This window comes from Ailuropoda melanoleuca, chromosome 2, assembly GCF_002007445.2.
Source record: "Ailuropoda melanoleuca isolate Jingjing chromosome 2, ASM200744v2, whole genome shotgun sequence".
In the NCBI taxonomy this organism is placed as follows: domain Eukaryota; kingdom Metazoa; phylum Chordata; class Mammalia; order Carnivora; family Ursidae; genus Ailuropoda; species Ailuropoda melanoleuca.
The window spans coordinates 153107714-153129979 of record NC_048219.1 but is presented as its reverse complement, the minus strand read 5'-3'; the positions used below and the strand labels follow the sequence as shown (position 1 = coordinate 153129979).

The 22266-nt window shown below is 36.2% G+C and overlaps 1 protein-coding gene across 1 annotated transcript; it reads right to left on the bottom strand.

Moving 5' to 3' along the window:
• Window positions 1–853: 853 nt before the first annotated feature.
• ZC3H15 (zinc finger CCCH-type containing 15) lies at window positions 854–20505 on the bottom strand. Its single transcript, XM_002929166.4, has 10 exons — window positions 20277–20505; window positions 13329–13430; window positions 8737–8848; window positions 7558–7710; window positions 7035–7126; window positions 5669–5851; window positions 4553–4699; window positions 4286–4387; window positions 3409–3532; window positions 854–1667 (listed from the first exon to the last, which is right to left on the bottom strand). Exons 1-10 carry the CDS (start codon window positions 20349–20351, stop codon window positions 1477–1479), a joined length of 1281 nt encoding a protein of 426 aa, XP_002929212.1. The 5' UTR covers window positions 20352–20505; the 3' UTR covers window positions 854–1476.
• Window positions 20506–22266: the final 1761 nt, after the last annotated feature.

Here is a 22266-nt window from a genome sequence, read left to right as displayed (position 1 = left end):
ACACAAATTTAAGTACGCTTTCATTGCATATGGGAAATAAAGTTGGTTCACGTTCTACATTTGAAAAGTGTCAATTACAGTACAAGTATTGAACAGATAGGAAGTCAATTTCACTATCAACTTTGATATTATCATTTGACAAGATTTACAATCATGTTTTCTTAGGTTTTACAACTGAGAAGCACTTTAACTGCTATATGCAGATGAAGAAACTAAGATTCAGATTTAAAAATCATATAATTTATCTAAGGCAGAAATGAAATTAGGGCCCAAGTTACCTGACATGTTCATACTATTATCTTAGTCTAATATTTTAAAATCCATTTTTATTTGCAGGTAACAAAAGAAACACGGTAGTAATATTTGAAAATGACAAAAAGGTGCTAGCACAAATTAACATTTGTAAATTATGTCCATTTAAAATGTTTCACCCTAATTTTTCAGTAGAACTCAATGACAAAGACCCTCAGCTCAGTTTTCTGATGGACTTGTTTACACTTTCATAGTAATCAAACTTTAGCATGTATTATTGTTAACACCATGGATCTCCACAATGATGTTTAAGTAGTAGTTAGCTCTGTAGGTGATATTTACTTAGGCTGATATCTACCAATTAGGGAACTACTCTTTCCTATAGCATTACCTATAGTCTCTTTTTAAAGCCAAATTCATAGTTTACTGAATTCATAGTAGTACTGTCAGTATTCTACATAGTTTCATAACCAGTTAAGAGAATCCTTTAAATGTCTGTGCCTTCTGTGGTAACTATAAGAGATAATATTTAGTTAAAATTCTCTAACTATAAATTCTAAGAAAATATTCATATAAAAACTTAAAGAAAAAAAGGACCATATTTGGATTTTAATGTATGATGGTCTTTATTTACAACTTTATTGGCAAAAAAGATGAGGGAAACATTTAAAACAGTTTAACACCGGGCATTGCAGCTGATTCTGTCAGGTTAAAGAAGTTTCCTTTTAAATGTCCATCTAATTGTCCAAAGATATACAATACTGAATCTGCATATGCAGTTTCCTTTATGAAATACAGTGCTCATATTTTAGGCAGTCTTTGAAACATAAATACAAAGGAAATGAAATCACTCATTAAAAACTGCGTTAAATGAAGGATATTTTAAATTTAAATTTATGTTGTTCTTATAATACATGCCCAATGAAAATCAAAAGCTGGAAAAGCAGTTATACTTCCTACTTGAATGGACAGTTATAACAATCATTTTCTGCAATGACCATTAGATTTTCAATTTATCATGAACTACTCTGAACTTACTATGAGATGTAGCCAAAGTCAGAAGACAAGATGTAGGGAGAATATTCCTTTTTTGGAGGAAAGTAAGCCCTCCAGAATCAGCATGGGAAATAAACATCCTGTTGAAGAATTCTAGGTGGAAAAAAATTACTGTAGTCAATTTCAACTCATGCTGAGCTGGCTTAATTTTTTCAGACTTGTTTGGTGTCATTCTTCTAAATCAAGTGTGTTTAATTCTTCTTCTAGTTCATCCAAATCTTCCCCAGTAAAAAGATTTTCATCAACAGGAACAGCATCGATGGCTCCATTTTCCTGTCCCTCCCCTTCGTTGTCCTCTTCCAAATCACTTCTTTCACCATTTTCAGCCCTACCTCCAGAAGCTTCACTTAATTTGTTTTCTAAAAATAAACATTGAAATCAATTAGGCCAAGAAACAGAAAACACTATTCCATTACTGACAGTCACAGACAGACACGTTTCTTTTCCTTTTTCCATGAAAGCTTTCCCTGAGATTACTTCAACAAGAATTGATCTTTTTCTAAGTTTAACAAAGCTTAAGCTATACCTGTACCTAGTGCAAGTATGTCTTTGCAAGTATTTGATCACTTAACGGTTTATACACTTGAAAGCAAGATTTATCATATACAATTTTGTGTTTCCTACACGATCCAGCAATTTGGTTTTTAAACAACTTCCACATAGTATTTTGAATAAATGATTATGGAATCAAGAAATGTTTATTAGCAGCTACTTAGCTTTTGATTTGGGGAACAGTAGTTAAATCACACTAGTTATAATGCTGCAAATAGATGTGAAACCAAAAAATTTCACCTTATCATCAAATTGTGAAAAAAGAACCTAGGGCTATGCAGCTACTTTTCTTTACAGGCTAGAAAGGATTGAGAAAACAAAAACACTGTCTTTTTATGTTCCAAGACACCAATATTTACACAAAGACAATTTTTAATAGCTTAATTTAGATTTTAACTATTTCAAACATCTTTGATGACAAAAGTCTTGGGGGATTATAGACTCTGAAGTACTTGTAATTTTGCCTACTGTCACCAAAGTCCTACTTCTAAAAGGAACAAATCCAGTCTTCAGATTGGCATTAAGACAGCACTCAGATCTCAGGAGGGCAAGCCAGTTTTTCAAGTTATAACTTGCATTCCTTTATTGTAAAAATAAGGTTAGTTTTTGCTCTCTCAAACTTTGCCTTGATTAGTATTCTACCTCCTTCTCTCATACTAACGATGCCAAACGTTCACTTCCCTTTAAACTCTTCGGTTAAGGCACCATTAGATATAAATTTTATCAACAAGGCTTACTACCCAGCCTTTCCTCCATTCTCACTCTTAACTAAACCCGTTATTTGTATTTCCAGATCTTGTTTCTAAAACTAATATCCTTTCATCTTCCATTTCTCTTCTTCTCCTGGATCTTTTTTTCCCTGACGTACAAGCCCTTCCCATGACCATGTCTCCCCCTCAAACAAAGTTTGTTAGCGTCATCTGCGCTTACATTTTTCTCCTCATTCCTTTTATCATTGCAGTCCTGATGAAAACTTGCACCCTAATTCCTACAGCTTCTTTCTTACTGCAACTAAAGAATTATTTCCAGTTCTTACCCTACTTAATTTTTCTGAAACTCTTTTTTCTTTCCCTTTGTCCTTCTCATTGTCTTTCCCAAGCTTTCCCTCTTTTGACTACTCTAACTGATGTTTGCAGTGTATTCCACAATATTCTCATGGTTAAGTATTGAGCCTGGGTGAGTTAATTCACTCTGAGCTACCAAATGAAAATGACTTTCAAAAGTTTTCCTCCTGTGAATGTCTACACAGTATCCTAGACACTGCCACTTTTGATAATTAAAATATCTCAATATCACGAGGTTCCGAACTGATTAGCTACATCTCCAAATTCGTTCTGTCCCCTTCTACTTTCAGTTAATGGGTTCCAAATCTACCTAGCCACCCATTCTACAGCTTCCACGACTCACTACTTCTATATACAGCCAAACCACACATATTTATGTTACTGGTCTGGTACCTGCAGACATCAAAGTTTGCCAGTCTGGTCTAACTGTCCCTCGTCCCCCTTTAGACAGCTTCCCACTTCACAAAAAAGTCAGTGTACTTACCATCCTTTTCTGAAGTATACGTGCTGAATCTTTCAAGACTGGCTACAGTAATACCTGTCTCATCCACATCTCTCGGGATATACAGACTTAAATCTATGTCATTTACACTCACTGAATCATCAACCTTTAAAAACATAGAAAAGAAAGTTGTTACCTATGAGAACAGTTTTCATAAATTACTTACCTTCTACCTCCGACATTTATCCTAGTGAAACAAAATTATTACTAATGCCAAATGAAAACACTGACAAGAGCCAAAATTCACTGCTTTTCCTAAACTTCTTAGGAAAAAGAAATAGCAATGTCATATTTCAAGTTTCTTCCTCTGACATACAGAATAAGACGTTTTTATTTTCAACTCAGAGAGAGTGGTTGGAATTTTATACCATACAAAATAATGAATAATCAGCTATGCTTGCCTGTAACTAAGTGATTCTGCTGTTGTCTCCTATTCCCTACTCTGTACTTTTTCCCCCTACTCTATACTTCTTTAGTCTCTGTCCCTTTTTTTTTTCAGTATAAAATATTAAACAAAAAAAAACTGTTTTCCTTTTAGAAGGAGAATAAAACACATACTTTGTAGCTAATACATATAAGCACTTAACTCTACCCCAGTCACTGTTCTACTTTCTTTATAAAGAACTATAATATAATTTCATTAATTCATTTAATTCTCACAAGTAGCCTGCATGTTTAGATTATCAGTACATCTTTATTACAGATGAGGGTAGAGACCTACAGTATAGGTGATTTCCCAGGTTAGAGTCAGGATTTGAACCGAGGCCCCGAGTTGGTACCCTTAACCATGCTACTCTATTGTTATTCTCTACTGTTTCTCTCCATCAACATGAGATGAGATGCCAAAGCTGCTTCTTACCTCGTCACCACCTGTTCCCTGGGTGTAACGGGTATCATCTGCTTCCTCATCATCATCATCAACCAGTTCAGGACGAAATTCAAACACCTCACGACCACTAATCTATTCAAAATACACAAATATATCAACTCAGGGTAAAATTCAAACATTTCTTGGTCACTGATTTCAGACATAAATATGATTAAATTACAATAATTCTTGCGTGACACAGAAATTATAAAATGAAAGAATGAATAAAGAATCTGTTCAGGTGAGTTTGGGACATACCACTAATGCTTTCCCTGCTTTGAAGTCTGCTTTCCTTCTTTCCATATCTTGCTCAAGTTTATCAATCTTTTCTTGTCTTTTTCTTTTCTTCCATGCAAGAAAAGATTCTAGAGTGATTTTGGTAACATTTGGACCTAGGGCAGAACGCTGCAAAGACAAGAGTTGGTTTTTTCCTCAGATCACCTATAACAATATTTAATAGTTTTCTTTTAATGCAATTAAGTCCTTACCTATGACTGTTAAGACATCAAATTTAGAATAAACAGATTTATTTTCATATTATATGGCAATGAGCAAAATGAATGTCCAGAGATACAAACATTTCTAAACACAGTAAAATATATTATTCTGAGCCGAACTTCTTTTTAAAACTGAAGGTGCATAAAACTTGTCACATGAGAAATGGTTTTAACATAAGTCAATTGCTGAAAACAAAAATAGGAAAAGCACCATGACAATATCCGAGTTTCATTTGTGTTCCTCAGGAAATGAGGAAAAAAAACTAGGCAAAAACACCATCTGCTCCTCAGAGCCAATAATCAAGTAATAAATGGATGGAAAAATAATACTTGCTGAACATCTGCCAGGCATTCAATATTAAATGCTTTCTACACATATCCTAACACACCGATCTCCACAAATAAGCAAACAGAAAGAGATGGGAAATTTACCAAGGTTAACACCTAATCTGTGGTAGAAGTAGGATACAAACAATCCCAAATATACCTGACTGTAGGAGCTGTCTCCTTCACATATTACTGATTAGTAAAATGGCTAAAAAATAAGACATCAGGGGAAACATGTAAAACTTCAAGTTCAATCAATCTGAAATATCATTTTAATGAATATACTAGTATATTAATCTTATGGAAAGAATTTGATAAAGCAGTGGCATAAAAAATTGTTTCATAATCCTAAAATTAATGTCATGATGGGCTAGTAATTATGGTTAGGTTTACATTCTAGACATACAAGAATAAAGAAAAAGTAAGGCGACTTTGGGAAAAGGTCATATTTTTCCCCCTTTCATAACATGCTATTGCCCCCAAGTGGTAAATATTATAATTTCACAATAAATACTGCTTTAGTTTTATAGTAGGAAAAAATTCTAGTTACCTCTCTTTCAATTAGATCTTCTAATGAAATTTCATCTTCTTTCTCTTCTTTTTTCTTATCTTTTTTCAATACAAATCCAGGAGGAAGTGCATGACGATACATGCAAATATCACCACCTCCAGGGCATACCCAAAACCAGCCATATTTGTTGTTTTCAATAGCTTCAAGGAAATGCTTGCACACCTACAGAGACAATATTATTCACAAGTAGTGGCTCAGTGTAGTCCATTTCCAAGGTAAATGCTTAAGTATATGGAACAAGTACATTCTTACTCACATTCTTAGGCCATTCATTTTTCAGAGCACCCTTTGTGCAGAAATGTACATACAAATTAATCTTAAAATAGTTAACATGATGGTAAATTTCCTTTAGAGAGGATCTATATAAAATTTCTATTTTCAACATTGTTTCAAATTCTGAATTACACAAAAGGACATGCCTCAGTTTTAGCCTTTGTAAATGTAATACAAGTCTGATTTTTAAATAAGTGAAAAAATATAAAAATGTTATAAAAAACTAAAACCAATGATTTTGCTTTGGTTTGATCTCTCCTAAAAACTCCTCAAATGCAATCATGATACAAATACTACTTGAATTACCTGAAATTAGAGGCAATTTCTCACATCTAAGAAGGGAGGAAAAAAAGCAAGGCACAAAAGGAACACAAATGATAGTGACTTTTGGTGCAAAATATAATTGTATTGAAGCCTCAGGTAATAAACTTTAAAAATAGCAGTAAAAATTAACTAATAAACAATATTCTTTTCCTGAAAAAATACAACGTATATAAGAAAACTAGTGTTTAGAAATTTTCTAGCACACCAAGGTTATTCACTCTAACTGCACTATAGGTAAATATGTGGATGTGAATGCTGGATCTGAGAAATATGGTACCAATTTTTAAAAGTACATTTCCTGGAATACTAGAGCCATTACCAATCCAAAACTCATTCTGCAATTCATAATTGTGACAATATTTTCATCTTTTTGATTTAAAATCTCCCTACCATTAAAACAGAGTAGGTGTTTATCAATTCTCCCTCCATTCATTTTGCACAAAAAAATAAGGAAAGAATTCTTTCTTGTCTGAATGTGACTGTGTTGATCCATATTTGAGAGAAAGTAAAATCACCTCAGAAAATGGCACTTGAGGACTTTAGTCACATGCTTTTCAAAGGCTACTTTTGAATAAGAATCTAATTTTGTATAACTTACACTTGCAAATTCCAAAACAAACCTTGATGCACTTTATGAAAAGCTCCAATAATTTAAAATAATCCAGTAAAAAATAGCAGCAAATACCTTGCCACATAATTCTCCCTAATGATAAATATCACAGCAACTCAATTCAAGAAAAGGACATACTATTTGAGTTTTTGGTTTTTTCTTTTCCGCCTCACCGTGCTTCTTGTTCACTACTTCTTCCAGTTTTTTCTCATCCCAATTATCCATAGTATCTAAATAAAAAGAGATACGAAGACTAAATACTGTAAGTTTATTTACTGTTTGCGAGACATATTGCATATCTCCTTAGACAGGAAAGCTGCATCGTAAGACTTATGATCTAACACATTTTCTTTAAATGACACCAAAGATAGGAATAAACAGTGTTATGAAATTATTCACCAAAATCCCAAGTAGTTTAGGCAAATGAGAAGGGAGTACTGGAAGAAAGGGTGAGACAAGTCCAAATTAAGTAACTGGTTTTTATACATGTTCATTTACTTAATCAAAGGACATGATGTTGTCAATTCAGATTTTATGAAAAGAATTATTTTTTTTTTTTTTTTTACAAACACAGCCTTCCTAAGACCAAAATATTCTTCAAGTACTAAATATCTTACTAACAATCAAAAGATATTTTTAAGAACATGTCTTTAAAAAGTACCTTTTTCAAGTTCTTCATCTCTTGCATCAATGTAAACACTTCGCTTTTCACACTTTCTCTCCAGAGTCAAGTCATGAGAGAACTTACACTTATCTCCTTTAGTACACTGTCCTTGCTTAAAGAATGCACATACCACGGATTTGGGATCTGCACCTATGTCAAACAGCACATGGTATTTGTATTACAATCTGCCAGATCACAAAGTATAGCTTTTATCTGAGATAAAATTACCATTGGTGAACTTGTTATTTTCCATTCACCGATGTGAGAGGAAAATACCACTTACAAGTGATTGTTAAGACATTTCTTTAAAGTTCCTTCTACAGCATTTTATATCTATTTTTGTTTTATTCTTACCATTATTCCTTCCATTCTCACTCTTATCTCCAGGGGTGGGAAACCAAACAAACTCACAGGCTATTCCATAGTAACTTGTCTAGTTTGAGTCAATGAGGCAGAGGCACAAGAGAAATATAAATATACATGGAGACACACTGCCAAGAGTTTGGAACTTACAATTTATAGAACCATAGGTTTGTCTTGGCTATCACCAAAGAATAGATATTATAAGTCAACTAGCAGACTGTCTAAATCCTTAATTTTGCCTTCACTGGGGGCTAGTGGCTAGAGTTACAGTTGTACAATCACATAGTTGAGCACATATATAGAGGAACCATAAGAAAGTCACTGATATAGTTTAATTTTGACAAAGGAGTATCATCTCCATAGCAGACACACTGGTTTACAACATGAAGAAAATATACATCAAAACAAATTGAGAATTTTTTAAATCGAAGTGTAGTTGACACACAATGTTACATTAGTTTCAGGAGTACAACACAGCGATTTGACAAGTCTATATGCTATCCTCACCACAAGTGTAGCTACCATCTGTCACCATGCAATGCTATTACAATACCATTTACTATACTCCCTATGCTGTACCTTTTATCCTCATGACTTATTCATTCCATAACTGGAAGCCTGCACCTCCCTTCTCCCCTTCATCCTTTTGCCCATCCCAGGCCCCTAATCCCCTCCTCTCTGGCAAACCATCAGTTTATTCTCTGTATTTATAGGTCTGTTTGTGCTTTTTTATGCATTCATAAAACAAATTAAGAGGTTTTTAAACATGAATTACACTTAATAAAAATAATACTTCTGACATTTAAAGTTTACCTTTACTTATTTTTTGAGCAGCAACTACAGGTTTGAACAGCTCATTTAGTTCTTGCAGTTCTTTCTTCTTGTCATCTTTCTTCAATTTCTTTTCAGCTTCACTTTGTGCTACCTATAATATTCCCAGGTATAATATGTAAATTTGATTTCATATAATAAAACTGTTCTCATTATACAATAGTACATATAGCATCACTAACATAACAAAAACATTTGCACGTTTGTGTGTATATAGTCCGTACCTCTTAGTATCAGTGTTACAATGGCCTTTCAGTATATATTAAATGATGTGGTTAAACTATTAAATGAAACTGCGAAATCTTATATCAGTTGACTTAAATAAATGTATAAATTGTACCATGCCAAGTAAAAAGCATATTCAAAAGCTTACAGCAATAAGCATTTATTAAGCATTTGCTACATGCCCAGCACTTTTAGTAAATGGTTTTCACCTGGGATTTTCTTCTTATGACAACCACCCACTCCCCAGAAATATGAGGGTGCCTTTTGAAGATCAGAAATGCAAACACCTGGAAATGCGCAGTCCCACACAATAAAGAACTGTACCACCCAAAATACCTATTACCCTTGTGGAAAAACACTGAGCTAGGTCAATGTGGGAGATTAAACAAAACAAATATGACATATGACATAGTTCCAGGCACACGATTTACATACCTAATACGATTAGAGGATTCATCCAAACATTTATATGTCAGGTCCTATGTTAGATGACAGGGAATACAAAGATGAAAAGATAAAGATGCTTATTTAAAGAAGCTCAGAATCTAGTGGGAAGACAGACATGTCAACAACTATAACATAATACACGGTTCTCTGGGAACAAGGAATGCCTATTTGCCTATGAAAATTAGACTGAGCCAATACTTTATGGATGAATTTTTCTGATGGGTAAGAAAAGGAATGTGGAGAGTCAGACAACGCAAAGATAAAGGGACCAGAAGGAACAAGGTATGAGAAACATCAATGAAAAGTTTGGACTGTATCAGTAGGTGACAGGTAAAACTCCATGGCTTAAAGTAACTCAATGACACAATCAGACCGCATTTTATAAAGATCACAATGGCAACTGTGTGAAAAGTGGACTAGAAAGTGCCCAAGAACAGCAAGGAAAAAATTAAGAGGCTAATGCAATTACTGTAGGCAAGAAAATACAAGAGCTTAAAATAGGCATTAGTAGCAAGGACGGAGAAAAGAAGCGAGAGACAGCTCTTAAGGAGGTAGAACTGATAGTAATAAGTGACTGACTGACTGACATAAGTATAAAAGAGAGGGTGGGGTTTAGGATTATCACATGTATGGTTAGTGCTGTTAAACAAGACAGGGTATACAGGAGTAACAGGTTTCAGGGTAGAAGGCGGAGATGAGCTCAGTTTTAGACATACTGTGTACAAGATGCTTACAGAGCATCTGAATGGAGCTATTTAGAAGGCAAGTGGACAGAGATCTTAATACCTGGAGCGTCTGCTTTAAAATAAAGATTTTAGAAACAGCTTACAGATAATAACTTATTAAAACTTTGAGTGTGTATGACATTACTCAAGAACAGCAGAAAGAAGTAATTAAAAAATAAAAGAGTGACAAGAGCAGAAGACAGTTCCTTGAAGAATACCAATATTAGATGAGCCAATACAACCTTAAAAAGCCCATAAAAGGGTCCAAGAAACACCAAAGATACAGGTAGAAATCCAGCACAAAAAAAGTACTTAAGGAAGGGGAAATTTTAGGAAGGGACTGGCCGGACACTGTAAGGTTAAAGACATCCCAAATCCTGACTTTGATCATACGGTAAGATGTGTTTAAATGGAAAAATGGGAAGCATTTTTTAAAAAGAAAAATTTAAGTCATTTTATCTATGATAAAAGTATCTTTTGCTCATTAGGCTCATCTCAAGCATTTATGGGCCCAGAGCAAGGATACAATGGAAGCCCATAAACCATTTTTGTAAATATTAGTAAGTTAGAAATCAAACTAATGCTAAATAAAATATGGTTTGTACCTCTACTTGACAAATATACCTTATAACCTGGAAGGACGGGTTCAAATTTAAAATCTCAGGTTCCATGGAGTTCTACACTGGAGCACAGCAGTAAAACAAGAGTCCATGCCTGGCTCCTCCTCTTCCCATCCTGAGTTTCATCCCACCATGTATGTGCATGAAGGTGAAAGGTGTGGGGAAGGACATGGTACGGAGTCAGATCTGTCCACACTCACAGCTCACACCCTTCTTTTTTTGAATATGTGCTGCTGAAGTGAACACACAACCTTCCTTTGACGACTTCAGGCATATTGGCAGTACAGTATGCCCTAAGATAAATACAAGTAACATGACCTTTGCAGGCCGTGAAGTGGAGAGGGAAGGTATAAATTCCCTTTACCTCAATGATTCCTTGCCTGTGGGAGAGCTATGTCTGGAAGAGACAGAGTAGGGTCATCCTCTACAACACAGGACCTAGAGTGGGGTGCCTACTGCCTGGCTCTAACAGCAGGACAGCTGCTCATTTTACAGGTAAAAGCCAAGTAACCAAGAAATTATCAAAAATTATAATACTGAATGTACTATCAATCCTAACCGCCACCACCACCACCAATTTTATGGCTTTCTCGGGTCTATGAAATACAGAATTACCAGTCATATACTTCCCACTAGAAGAAAAAAAGGGAGAGAACAGGATTGAGAAAAGGAATAAGGGAAGAAAAGTAAATTCTTTTCACACACCTATATTCACCAGAAGATTCACATTATCTTCTCATTTAACCCACAGGTACTTTACAAGGGTAATTACCTTTCCATTGTATAGATAAGCGTTGCTAAATAATTTAAATTTGGGTAACGAATAAGATGACTCCAAGGTCTGAGCATACATTTTTATTAAACCAGGCTACTAAATTAGCGGCATGGAAGACCAATAGTTTTTGGCCCTAGAATCAAGCTGGGTGTAAGAAAAGAAAAATGTTGGAGGCACTAACCTGTAGACAACATGTGAAAGAAATCTGTTTCAGATTGGGGTCACAAATATGTATTCTGATATTCTCAGATAAAAAAAGTATTTCCAAAAGTTAAGAAAAAGGACAGAATGGCAAAAAAAGTACTTTTTAAAATAAAGATGCATGCCTTAAACTCAAGAAAGTGAAAGATCTAAAGAACATGAAGAAACGGAGCTTTTTTGAATGCATTGCCAATGGATAAAATAATTTTAAAATTCATATGGAAGGATAAACGCCTAAGAATAAGTCAAGAAAAATATAAAATAAGTAACATTTGGGGGAAAGGACTTCCTTTAATAGCTAACAGAATATGTTACTAGGCCACTGTAATCAAAATCAATGTGATACTGGTTTAGGGACAGACAATAAATAGAACAGAAAAAGAGAATCCAGAAATAGATCCTAACGTATTCGAGACTTTACTATATGTCAACAATGGTATTTCAATTCAGTGGGATAAATGATGCTGGTATAAGTGGCTATTCATTTGAAAGAAAATTAACTTAGTGACATATGAAATAAATTTATCACAAATTATAGACTGTAAAAATACAATAGAAATCTAGGAAAAACACATAATCTAGTGGTGCAGGAAACTTCTTAACTATATTTTAAAAAAGCTAGACATATCTGACAATACAAAAAGTAAAAATTGTTGTACAGCAAATAAAACAGAAACATCACAAATTATCTGTAATGCAGACAAACGGTGTCTCTCATAAACTGACAAGAAAAAGACAAATAACCAGAAAAGCAAAGGATATGAATAGGCAAGTCAGAGAAGTATAAACCCAGATAGCCAACAACCATATGAAAAGATACTCAAAACAAAATATAACAAAACAAAACAAAAGATACTCAAACTTACTAGTAGAGAGGGAAACAAAGTAAAAAAAGTGAGGTTTCAATTTATACTTAACACACTGGAAAACATTAAAAAGAACTTTAGTACCTATAACTCATGCACTGCAAATGAAAATGTGAAGGATTACAATCTCTACAGAAAGTAATCTATAAAAATCAGAAATCCAGGGTGCCTGGGTGGCTCAACTGGTTAAGCATCAGACTCTTGATTTCCACTCAGGTGATGAGGTAGAGCCCTGGGTCAGCTCTGAGCTAATTGGGATTCTCTCCTCCCCGCCCAGCTGGAGCTTGCACACTCTCTCTTTAAAAAACAAATAAATGAAAAAGAAATCCATTTCCCTTGATCTAGAAATGCGTCACAATTTATGCCACAGAAATAAAAGCACAAATGCCTGTAAGAACACGTGTGCAAGGACATTTCTTGTAGAATTGTTCTAATGTCAAAAAGCTAGAAACAAGTGATCACTCACAGTGAAATGGATGGATATAGTACATTCACATTGTAGAACAGTATGAAGCTATTAGAATAAACTAGAGCTATATCAAAATGGCTTGGAGGAATATCTAAGACATATTGCTGAGCAACAAAGGCAAGACGCAGAAAAGTTTTAGAGTAGGATTCCATTTTGCAATACAATTATCATACCAAATACTTCTATCTGTAACAGATGCCTTATTACACCCATATGAAGAAAATGCAGAAATTTTAAGTTATTTACCTGACGTGGATTTTGTTGACCAAACTTAACCTGATGAGTGACAGCCTTAATAAACTTCTGTTGTTTTGCTCCTTTCTTATTCTTCAGACCGAAAGTTTTGTCCTGAATGAAAAAGAGTATAGAAATATTATAGTAATTTATATTAATTTCTTATCTATTTTTTCAATCATATCTAAAAATCACTCTTTCATTAACTTACTGGTAAGAAAACTATTCTTTCTTATGCTGTATAAACATTAAAAAACACTAAAACTTCAAGTAAAGCCACCATTTGACCCATGGGTTCTTTACAATTCAATACATTCTTACAACTATTGTTATTAAACCTGTTACTCTATGATGCTTTTTCCAAAGTGTGTTTCAAAATATAATTTCTACAGGATGTGCAGGGTTGTAATACAGTACAAGATGACCTATAGTCATATAAGTTTAGGAAAATGCTTGGCTAACAGTGTTTTTAATTCTTAAGCGTAAGATACCTTACTTAGAGCCTTTACCAGAAGGGATGCAGTATGTAGCAATTTTAAATCTTTTTTTTTTTTTTACTTCAGAATGCATTCTTCTCAGAGTACCCTAAGGGATTATGTACTATTGAACACATTTTGGGGAATACTGCATAAGATAAACCACTGCACTGTTTTTTGTTAAGAGAATTATCTTCTCAAAATAATTTAAAAAAAATTTTTAAAGATTTATTTAAGGGTGCTTGGGTGGCTCAGTAGTTTGAGATCTGTTCTTCTACTGAGCCAGTTACCAACTTATTCATACACTATCAATCTTTGTAGATTGACACTCAGAGAGATGTTTAATTTTATCTTTTTTTTAAAATGTATTTATTTATTTTTAAAGTAGGCTCCATGCCCAATATGGGGGTTGAACTCATGAACTCGTGATCAAGAACTGCATGCTCAGGGCACCTGGGTGGCTCAGCTGGTTAAGTATCTGCCTTTGGTTCAGGTCATGATCCCAAGGGTCCTGGGTTCAAGTCCCATATCTGGTTCCTTGCCCAGCAGGAGCCTGCTGCTCCCCCTGCCTGCTGCTCCCCCTGCTTGTGCTCTCTCTGACAAAAAAAATAAAATCTAAAAAAATAAATAAATAAAATAAAATAAATTGCATGCTCTACCAACTGAGCCAACTAGTTGCCCCTAGATATTTAATTTTAAAATGGGAGTTTGCATCTCTTTCTTATTCTCTTGTTGATGGGTGGGTCTGAGAAAGGAAGAAGAGGCAAAAAGGTCTATACTTTTGAAAGGAAGCGGAGACCCTCTGAAAGGAATTTAGTCTAAAATAAACTATTTTAAAGCCTTAATTTTGGTTATTATTTCTGAGGGAAGGGACAAGGTAATAGGAAGGAAATATTATAGCTACAGAATACCTATGTGGACATGCTGGAAATGAAAAACAGTATTGATATGATTAGTATTTGAAAACATCCAACATGACATAAACTTATAGAATCTCAAAATCAATAAAACAGGTCTTTCAATTTTCTTAAAATTTGCAAAGTTCAAGACAGTTTTAGCTCTAGAAGGTTCTCATTGAAAAGTATCTTTTTATTAATTCATCACTTCTATATCCATCCATATACCAAAATTTCACTTTCCCCTACTTAAATTTCTATTCTTGTTTTAATATCCCATATTTTAAAATTCTACATGAATTTTCTATTATCTACGCATGTAAAAAAAAGTAGGATGTATGTACATGTTGAACTTGAGTTATTTATGGCTGGTGTCCCATATTTTTATAGGTAAGAGAGTTTAACATTCAATTCAGTAAGAAGAAAAGATGGTCAAGTATAATGTGATATATGAAGAGAAATGAGCACATGAAGCAACTGGGTGTGAAATGCCACCTTCCTTTTACAAAAAGTGAGTTCTCATGGGAGGCAGGGAAGATGGAAAATCCTAGATAAAAATATCAAGATCAAAGTGCAATAGCATCTACATAAGCCTCGCCAGAGAAGTGTGTAATAAGGGTTCAAACCATGCCACGTTAACCAGAGAATAAGCAAACTATGAATAAACAAGGCCAAATAGCAAGGTAGCTACTGACATATTAAGATTTAGGAAAGAAGAAAGTACTCTAAGGGGACCTGGCCAGCTAGAAAAAAGTACTCGTGACAACAGCTTCTGATAGAGGTATATAAGCTCCAGATCCCAGAAGAAAAACAGTTTTTCAGGTTTAATTACATTGCTTTAGCACATAATTAACCAGCCTAAAAGAGATAATGAATGAGTTGTGTTTTTAAAGTCTCTAATTAGGTTAGAGCTCAGAAATTATTATTTTTTCCACAGAGACAGGGGACACATCTATTCAGCATTCATGAAACCTAAACTCAACATATATTTTATTGAATCCTCGTAACAATCTTACGATGCATTTCCTCACTCTCTAAATGTTATACTGAAGCTGAGAACTGTTCAACAATTCTGAAGGTAGACTGTAGAGTGTAATGATTTAAGAGTATAAGCTCTAGAGTCAGACTGCCAAAGTTCTAAGCTCAAACAGAACTGGGCAAATTACCTTCTTTGCCACAGTTTTCTTATTTGTAAAGTGGGTCTCACTCTAACCTTTTAGGATTGTTGTGAAAGTTAAAAGATTTACTACAAAGAAGTAGTAGAGCACATTGGTTAACAGTAAGGGGTCTGGGGGCGCCTGGATGACTCGGTGTTAAGCATCTGCCTTTGGCCCTGGTCCTGGGATTGAGCCCTGTATCCAGCTCCCTGTTCAGCAGGAAGCCTGCTTCTCCCTCTCCCACTCCCCCTGCTTGTGTTCCCTCTCTCACTGTCTCTCTCGGGCAAATGGATAAATAAAATCTTAAAAAAAAAAAAAACAAAAAAACAACAGAACAAAACAGTAAGGGGTCTGCAGCCACACTTCCTGGGTCTGCCAATTTCCAGTTTAGTAATCTTGGGCAAGTTATTTAACCTCTGTGACTGTTTCCTTAATTACAAAAAGGGTGATAATACCTCACTGAGAAAATGAAAGAAGCTGTATAAATTTATCATTGTACATGGCTTGTCTTTTCTCCTTTCTCAACACACTGATAACTGTGTCTGGCTCATTAAGTGTTAACTATTGAGTGACACAGATGATATCTGAACCAAGGTATATTTGACTCCAAGCAAAGTCTTTGTTCTTTCCACCATGAAAAACTAATTTTCCAGAGAAACCTAGTTAGATTACCGTGCAGGCTGGTACACAAAAAGCTTTCTGAATACCATATTGTTGATCTGGGATACCAACAACACCTACTGATAATAGGATGGTTTATAATTTGGAATGCTTCCAAAGGGCTTTCTCCCTTTTTCTTGAATTTAGGACAAACACTTGAAGATTAACCTGGATTTGGCGGTGGGGAGATATGAGGCAGGAAGACTGGAGGTTACAATCAAACCCAAATCATGGTTAAAATAAAACTGGGAAATCGTAGTCCTCATTGGATCAATAAGGTCCCAAAGATTAGGTATAAGGAAGGAACAGTGTGTGTGTGTTTCAGACTTGGGAAACTGAATACAAAGGAGTTTAGAAAACAAGTTTTTTGTTCTTTTTTTTTTAAAGGATGGCTCCCTGAAGCTCCAAGAGCCTTAACAGTCAATGAACTCCAGACTTCACTTAAAACTGACCCTTTCTTCCCCTTCCCATCCCATTAAGTAATCATGCTTCTTTTACAGCCAGCCTCCACTCCTTAAATAAGATGTCTGGAAAAAAAAACCAAAACGGTGGGGGGAGCGGTTGGGAGAGCAGGTCAATAGTACTTGGAATAGTAGTACTCCAAGACAACTAGAGACTACCTTTTGGGACACTAGGGTAAGCAGAAACTAGGGCTGTTTTATTTCGTTATTTGTGTTGCTTCCCCCGCCCACCACATGCACTATCTAATGTATTTTTGTTCTCCTCCCATGCAATGGATATTCTGCAGCTGGTTAATCTAACTTCAAGTAATTAACAATTGACCTTGACTGAAGTTTTTCACTGGCAACCAATCATTTCTCTTTCTCCATCCTTTACACATCTGGATCCCAACTCTATAGGTGTCTTATTACCACTTCCTTGCTGTTACAAGTAAAGCTGGACATCCTTTATTTGCGTGCCCTACAACCCAAGGATTGTTTCTCTTTCCATAACCAAATCTATTTCTAAAAGTTGACTTCAGTTTATTAAATGTTAGCTATCAGAAAGCAAACGGTATATGCCGTTTGGGACAACTGCATGAATGTCTAACAGAACCATAACATCTTTTGATGTACTTATGTCAGAAAGAAAATACCTATTAATCTAAATCAGTTAATAAATTTTGGAAGGTTTAAAGAAGGAAAGAAGGAAATTATTTCAAGTGACAGAAAGTAAACCCTATATAGACAGCACAGGTCAGTCCGATTATTTCCCCTAACTAGTTCTTTTTTTTTTTTAATAATAAATAATAGCAGCTGCCACTTATTAACTATATATATGTCAAGTATTTTACAAATTCATCTCATTTAACCCACATATTTGTAATATAGGAATTAGCTCCATTTTATGGATGAGAAGTACATCAGTCTTTGCTCCCAGCTCCTCAATCAATTTTCATCCTTAATGTCATACACTAGCCATCAAGACATGCTAGGGTTTTGGGGAAGTAAAAAAAAAAAAAAAGCCACCTATAATATTTAATAGAGGAATATATTGTTTCCTAACCAGGTTGAGTAATGGAATTTTCTCTATAAATCTCATCTCACAACAAATGATAAAACACTACATTCACACCATAGTTGTACCTCTCCACTGGCAGCAAATATCCATGCAGCACACTTGAGTCTATAAAACCTTACTATCATTAAAAAAAAAAAAAAAGCTCATCATATATGATAAACGGGGCGGTGGGGGGAACCAGGCTAATATCACCACTCTGTTAGGGTATTTTTGGTCAGTTAAAGAATGCAGCTGTCTTATTTTGCATTTTTCTTTGGTTAAGTCTTCATTAATGAAACTAAGGTTGCTTTCTCTTTACCTTAAGAATGACTGTATACAAGGTGAATAAAGCCATTATATACCTACACTTTCAGTTGATAAACACTATCAATAACTTTCATGTACAATTCCTTAAAACAAAAATACCACTCCTACCAATTTAAAATAAATAACTGCATATAGTCAAAGTTCAATAATGTAGGAGGTATACTTTGTCAGGTAACATTTACTATCATGTCTATAAGGAAATTTCACTTTGTATCATGTTAATTCAATCTTAATAAAGGAAACTAACAAGTAAAGTGTGATCCCTAAAATGGCCCTGGTTTACATAGCACTGACTGCTATGAGATCACCATTCCCAGAGATCTAGTTAAGTGTCAGTAGTCCAGATTGTTCAAAAAGGTGACAGACACACGTGTGAAGAAGACAGTCATTTGCTTTTAAAGTTCTGGCTAATCTGCTTCATCACAGTTCTAAACAGTACAAATTGGCAAACAGAATACAGGTTCTGGGGGGCGTCTGACTCTTGACATTGGCTCAGGCCTTGATTTCGGGGTCATGAGGTCAAGCCCCACATTGGGTTCCAAGTGGAGCCTACTAGGAAGGAAGGAAGGAAGGAAGGAAGGAAGGAAGGAAGGAAGGAAGGAAGAAAAAAGAATACAGGTTCTGCTTCAGAGTTGGAAGTTGGCAAAGATTACTAGAATTCTTTATAAGCAATGTTAAACCAGCAGACTTTAAAAATTATGTAAAAATCGATAGACAAGTTCTGATTAGGTTTAGACTATGAAGCCCTGAGGGCTTTTCATTGCTGTTTTTCAAGGATGTAAATACCAAATATTAAAAATAGTAATCATTGAGGTATGCCTGGGTGGCTCAGTCAGTTAAGCGTCTGCCTTCGGCTCAGGTCATGATCCCAGGGTCCTGGGATCCAGTCTTACATTGGGCTTCTTGTTCAGTGGGGAACCTGCTTCTCCCTTTGTCTGCTGCTCCCCGTGCTTGTGTGCTTTCTCTCTCTGTGACAAATAAAATCTTTGAAAAACAAAGAAAACCAGTAATAATTTATAAATAAACTTCTCATTTCAAAATACCCAACATGCATTTTGGGTGTAACAATTCCACAAAGGCTGTCCATTAATCAGGCAGGAAAATGGCCATGGCTTTTTCCAATTACATCCAAAGAACACGAAGCAGTGTTTAAAAGTCACTGATGGTTCACTCTCAGGAAACTCACTGGTACAGTCATTGGAAGGCAAATATACTCAAGAACGTCAATAGTGCTTGTTCCTCGGCCATAAAGAGCTACAGGCTCAGTGCACTAAATACATAAATAAATATATATCCGTGTGTGTGTGTATAAATAAAAACATTCGCGTACAGCACTTAACACAGCTAGTGACACTGACACAATCTCTTTTAAAGCAGAGTCGATGTAATTCACAATGTATATATATCATGAGCTATGTACAAACGGTGAGCTGCGACCTTAAAGAAACCTCCACTCTCTATGGAAATCGTAATGAACCCACGAAGTGGTAATCTGTTGGCTCGAAAGTACTACTACTTCTAAGTGATGAGTAAAAATGTAACACAAAGGATCGTCACGAACCAACCCCCTAGAAAGAGTCTGGCCCAAGCCCATTCAGCGTACTTTTTAAAAACACCAGCCTAGAAACGTCTCCAATTTTAAGGACCAGCGAAGAACAAAACCCTGAAGCGGGCAGGGGTAGCTGAGTGCCCTTTCGCACCGGGGTCGGTGAAGACGGGCATGTGGGCGGAGAAGCAAAGGCTGGGTGCGGGGGCGCCAGGAGCGTCACTATAGCGATGAGAGGCAGCGAGCGTCATCACGGGGCTGGAGAAGGGGCAGTGGGCCACAGAGGCAGAAGAGGACACGTCGCTCTGGAAGACGCGAGCAGGAGCCGTGGAGCGGGGAAACAGGAGGTGCTTCCCCTAGAGCTCGAAGCATGAGTGGGGGAGGGGGTGGGTACTCACTTCAATAATCTTCTCCTTCTTTTTCTGCTCCGCCTTTTTGCTGCCCCCCGCCTGAGCTTGTTTCTTGGGGGGCATTGCGGAGACAGGTGGCACCGGCCAGACTTAAGCGCAGCTGGACACCGTCAGGGAATCTGGCCCCGCGGCAGGAGGAAAAGGACACGGGCCTCCGCCGCCGCCGCCGCACCGCACGGAAAGCAAGGCGCTCATTCGCCGCCGAAACGCGGCCTTTGCGACAGGTCGCTGCTGCAGAGCATTGTGGGTAGCGGGAAGAGGCGCCCGGAAGCGGAGCTGCGCGTGCGCTTCTGCCGAGGCCGGCCGGGAGGGGGCAGGGAAGGGACGTGGGAAAATGCCTTGGCATCGCTTGTGATGTCGGTCATCCACCTGGTCCTTTCTAGGTTGTGTTGGGCCTCAGGATCAATGGGGCGAGGTGATCGGCGCCCGCTGCGCTTTGGTCCTCCCTTCACGTTCTTTTTTGCTGAGGATGGGCGATTCTTTTGTCCTGCCTGCTCGGTTAATGGTTGCCCTTATCATCCCCGTCCTGAATGATCACTGAGCAGCTGTCGCAACCTAAGGGCTGTTAGAGGGCCACGGTACTCAGTTACTTTCTTCTTGTGCACAGATTGAACAGGGCCGGCGAATACAGGATGCTTCAGGTTTCTACAGAGCTTTCTTAAGACATGGAAAAAGTTTCATTTGAAGGACGCCAGGGGTGGCTGCCTAGAGAAGGGAGAACTTGAACTCTTTTGATGTACAATACTTACCAAGTTATTTTCAGATTTTAGGAAAGTGTCTAGATGATTCCTAAAAACCCATTTATAATGGGAAATTAACCAACCCTAGTTTGGGGGTGGAGAGCACATCTCAACAGCTTTCATTAAGTTCTTGAAAGTCTGGAAACTACTTGATACATTACACACATTATTTCATTTTGTTATCACAAGGACTTTGGGGTAGGAATTGTTACTATTTGCATTTTATAGATGAAACACAAAGAAACATGCCCAAGGTTATATTAAAGGCTGAGCCAGGGATTTAAACTTTGGCAGTCTCATTCCTATCTAAATTCCTATCACTAATATTAGAAAAATAGTCCTGTTTGAAAAAGGACGTGAATGAATGGTTGGCGCCTGTTAATATTTCTGCAAACCGAAATACTATTTTTTTAAATGTAATGCTTGGTTGCAATTTGTGTTCTATGATTATTATTTAAACTTTTTCTGTTAGGAAGTATTGTAGGGCCTAGAGTCATCTTAATAGACAAAGGTTTTATTCTCTCATTATTTTGGATAAGAAGAGAACTAGGAGTTCCTTTAATTAGTGCAATTGATTATTTGAGTAGTAGCTTTCTACGTAAGACAGATAATGCCAAAGAATCCCAAGTTTGGGTGTGTGTGCTTGTGTGTATGTGTTTGTGTATATACAGATCTTTGGAACTTATGATGGGTTATGTCCTGTTAAAACCGTGGTAAGTTGAAAATACTGATAAGTCAAAATGCAATTAATATATTTAATCTACTGAGCATCATAGCTTAGCCTAGCCTACCTTAAACATGATCGGAACACTCATATTAGCTTACAGTTGGGCAAAATTATCTAATGTAAAGCCTATTTTATAATGAAGTATTGAATAGCTCATGTACTTTATTGAATGTTGTACTGAAAGCAAAAACAGAATGTCAGTATGGGTAAAGAATGGTTATGGGTCTGTTGGTTGTTTACCCTTGTGATCATGTCACTGACTAGGAGCTGTGGCTGCTGCTTTTGCCCAGCATTAGGAGAGAGTATCTTACATGTATCAGTAGCCTGGGAAAAGATCAAAATTCAAAATTTGAAGTATGGTTTCTACTGAATGCATATCACCTTTGTATCATCAGAAAATCAAAAAATTTTAAGTCAAACCTTCATAAGTCAGGGACTGTCTGTATACACACTCATGAAATTTACTTCATTTGGGCTCCTGTCCCAGATTGATGGACCACCCGCTCTTTTA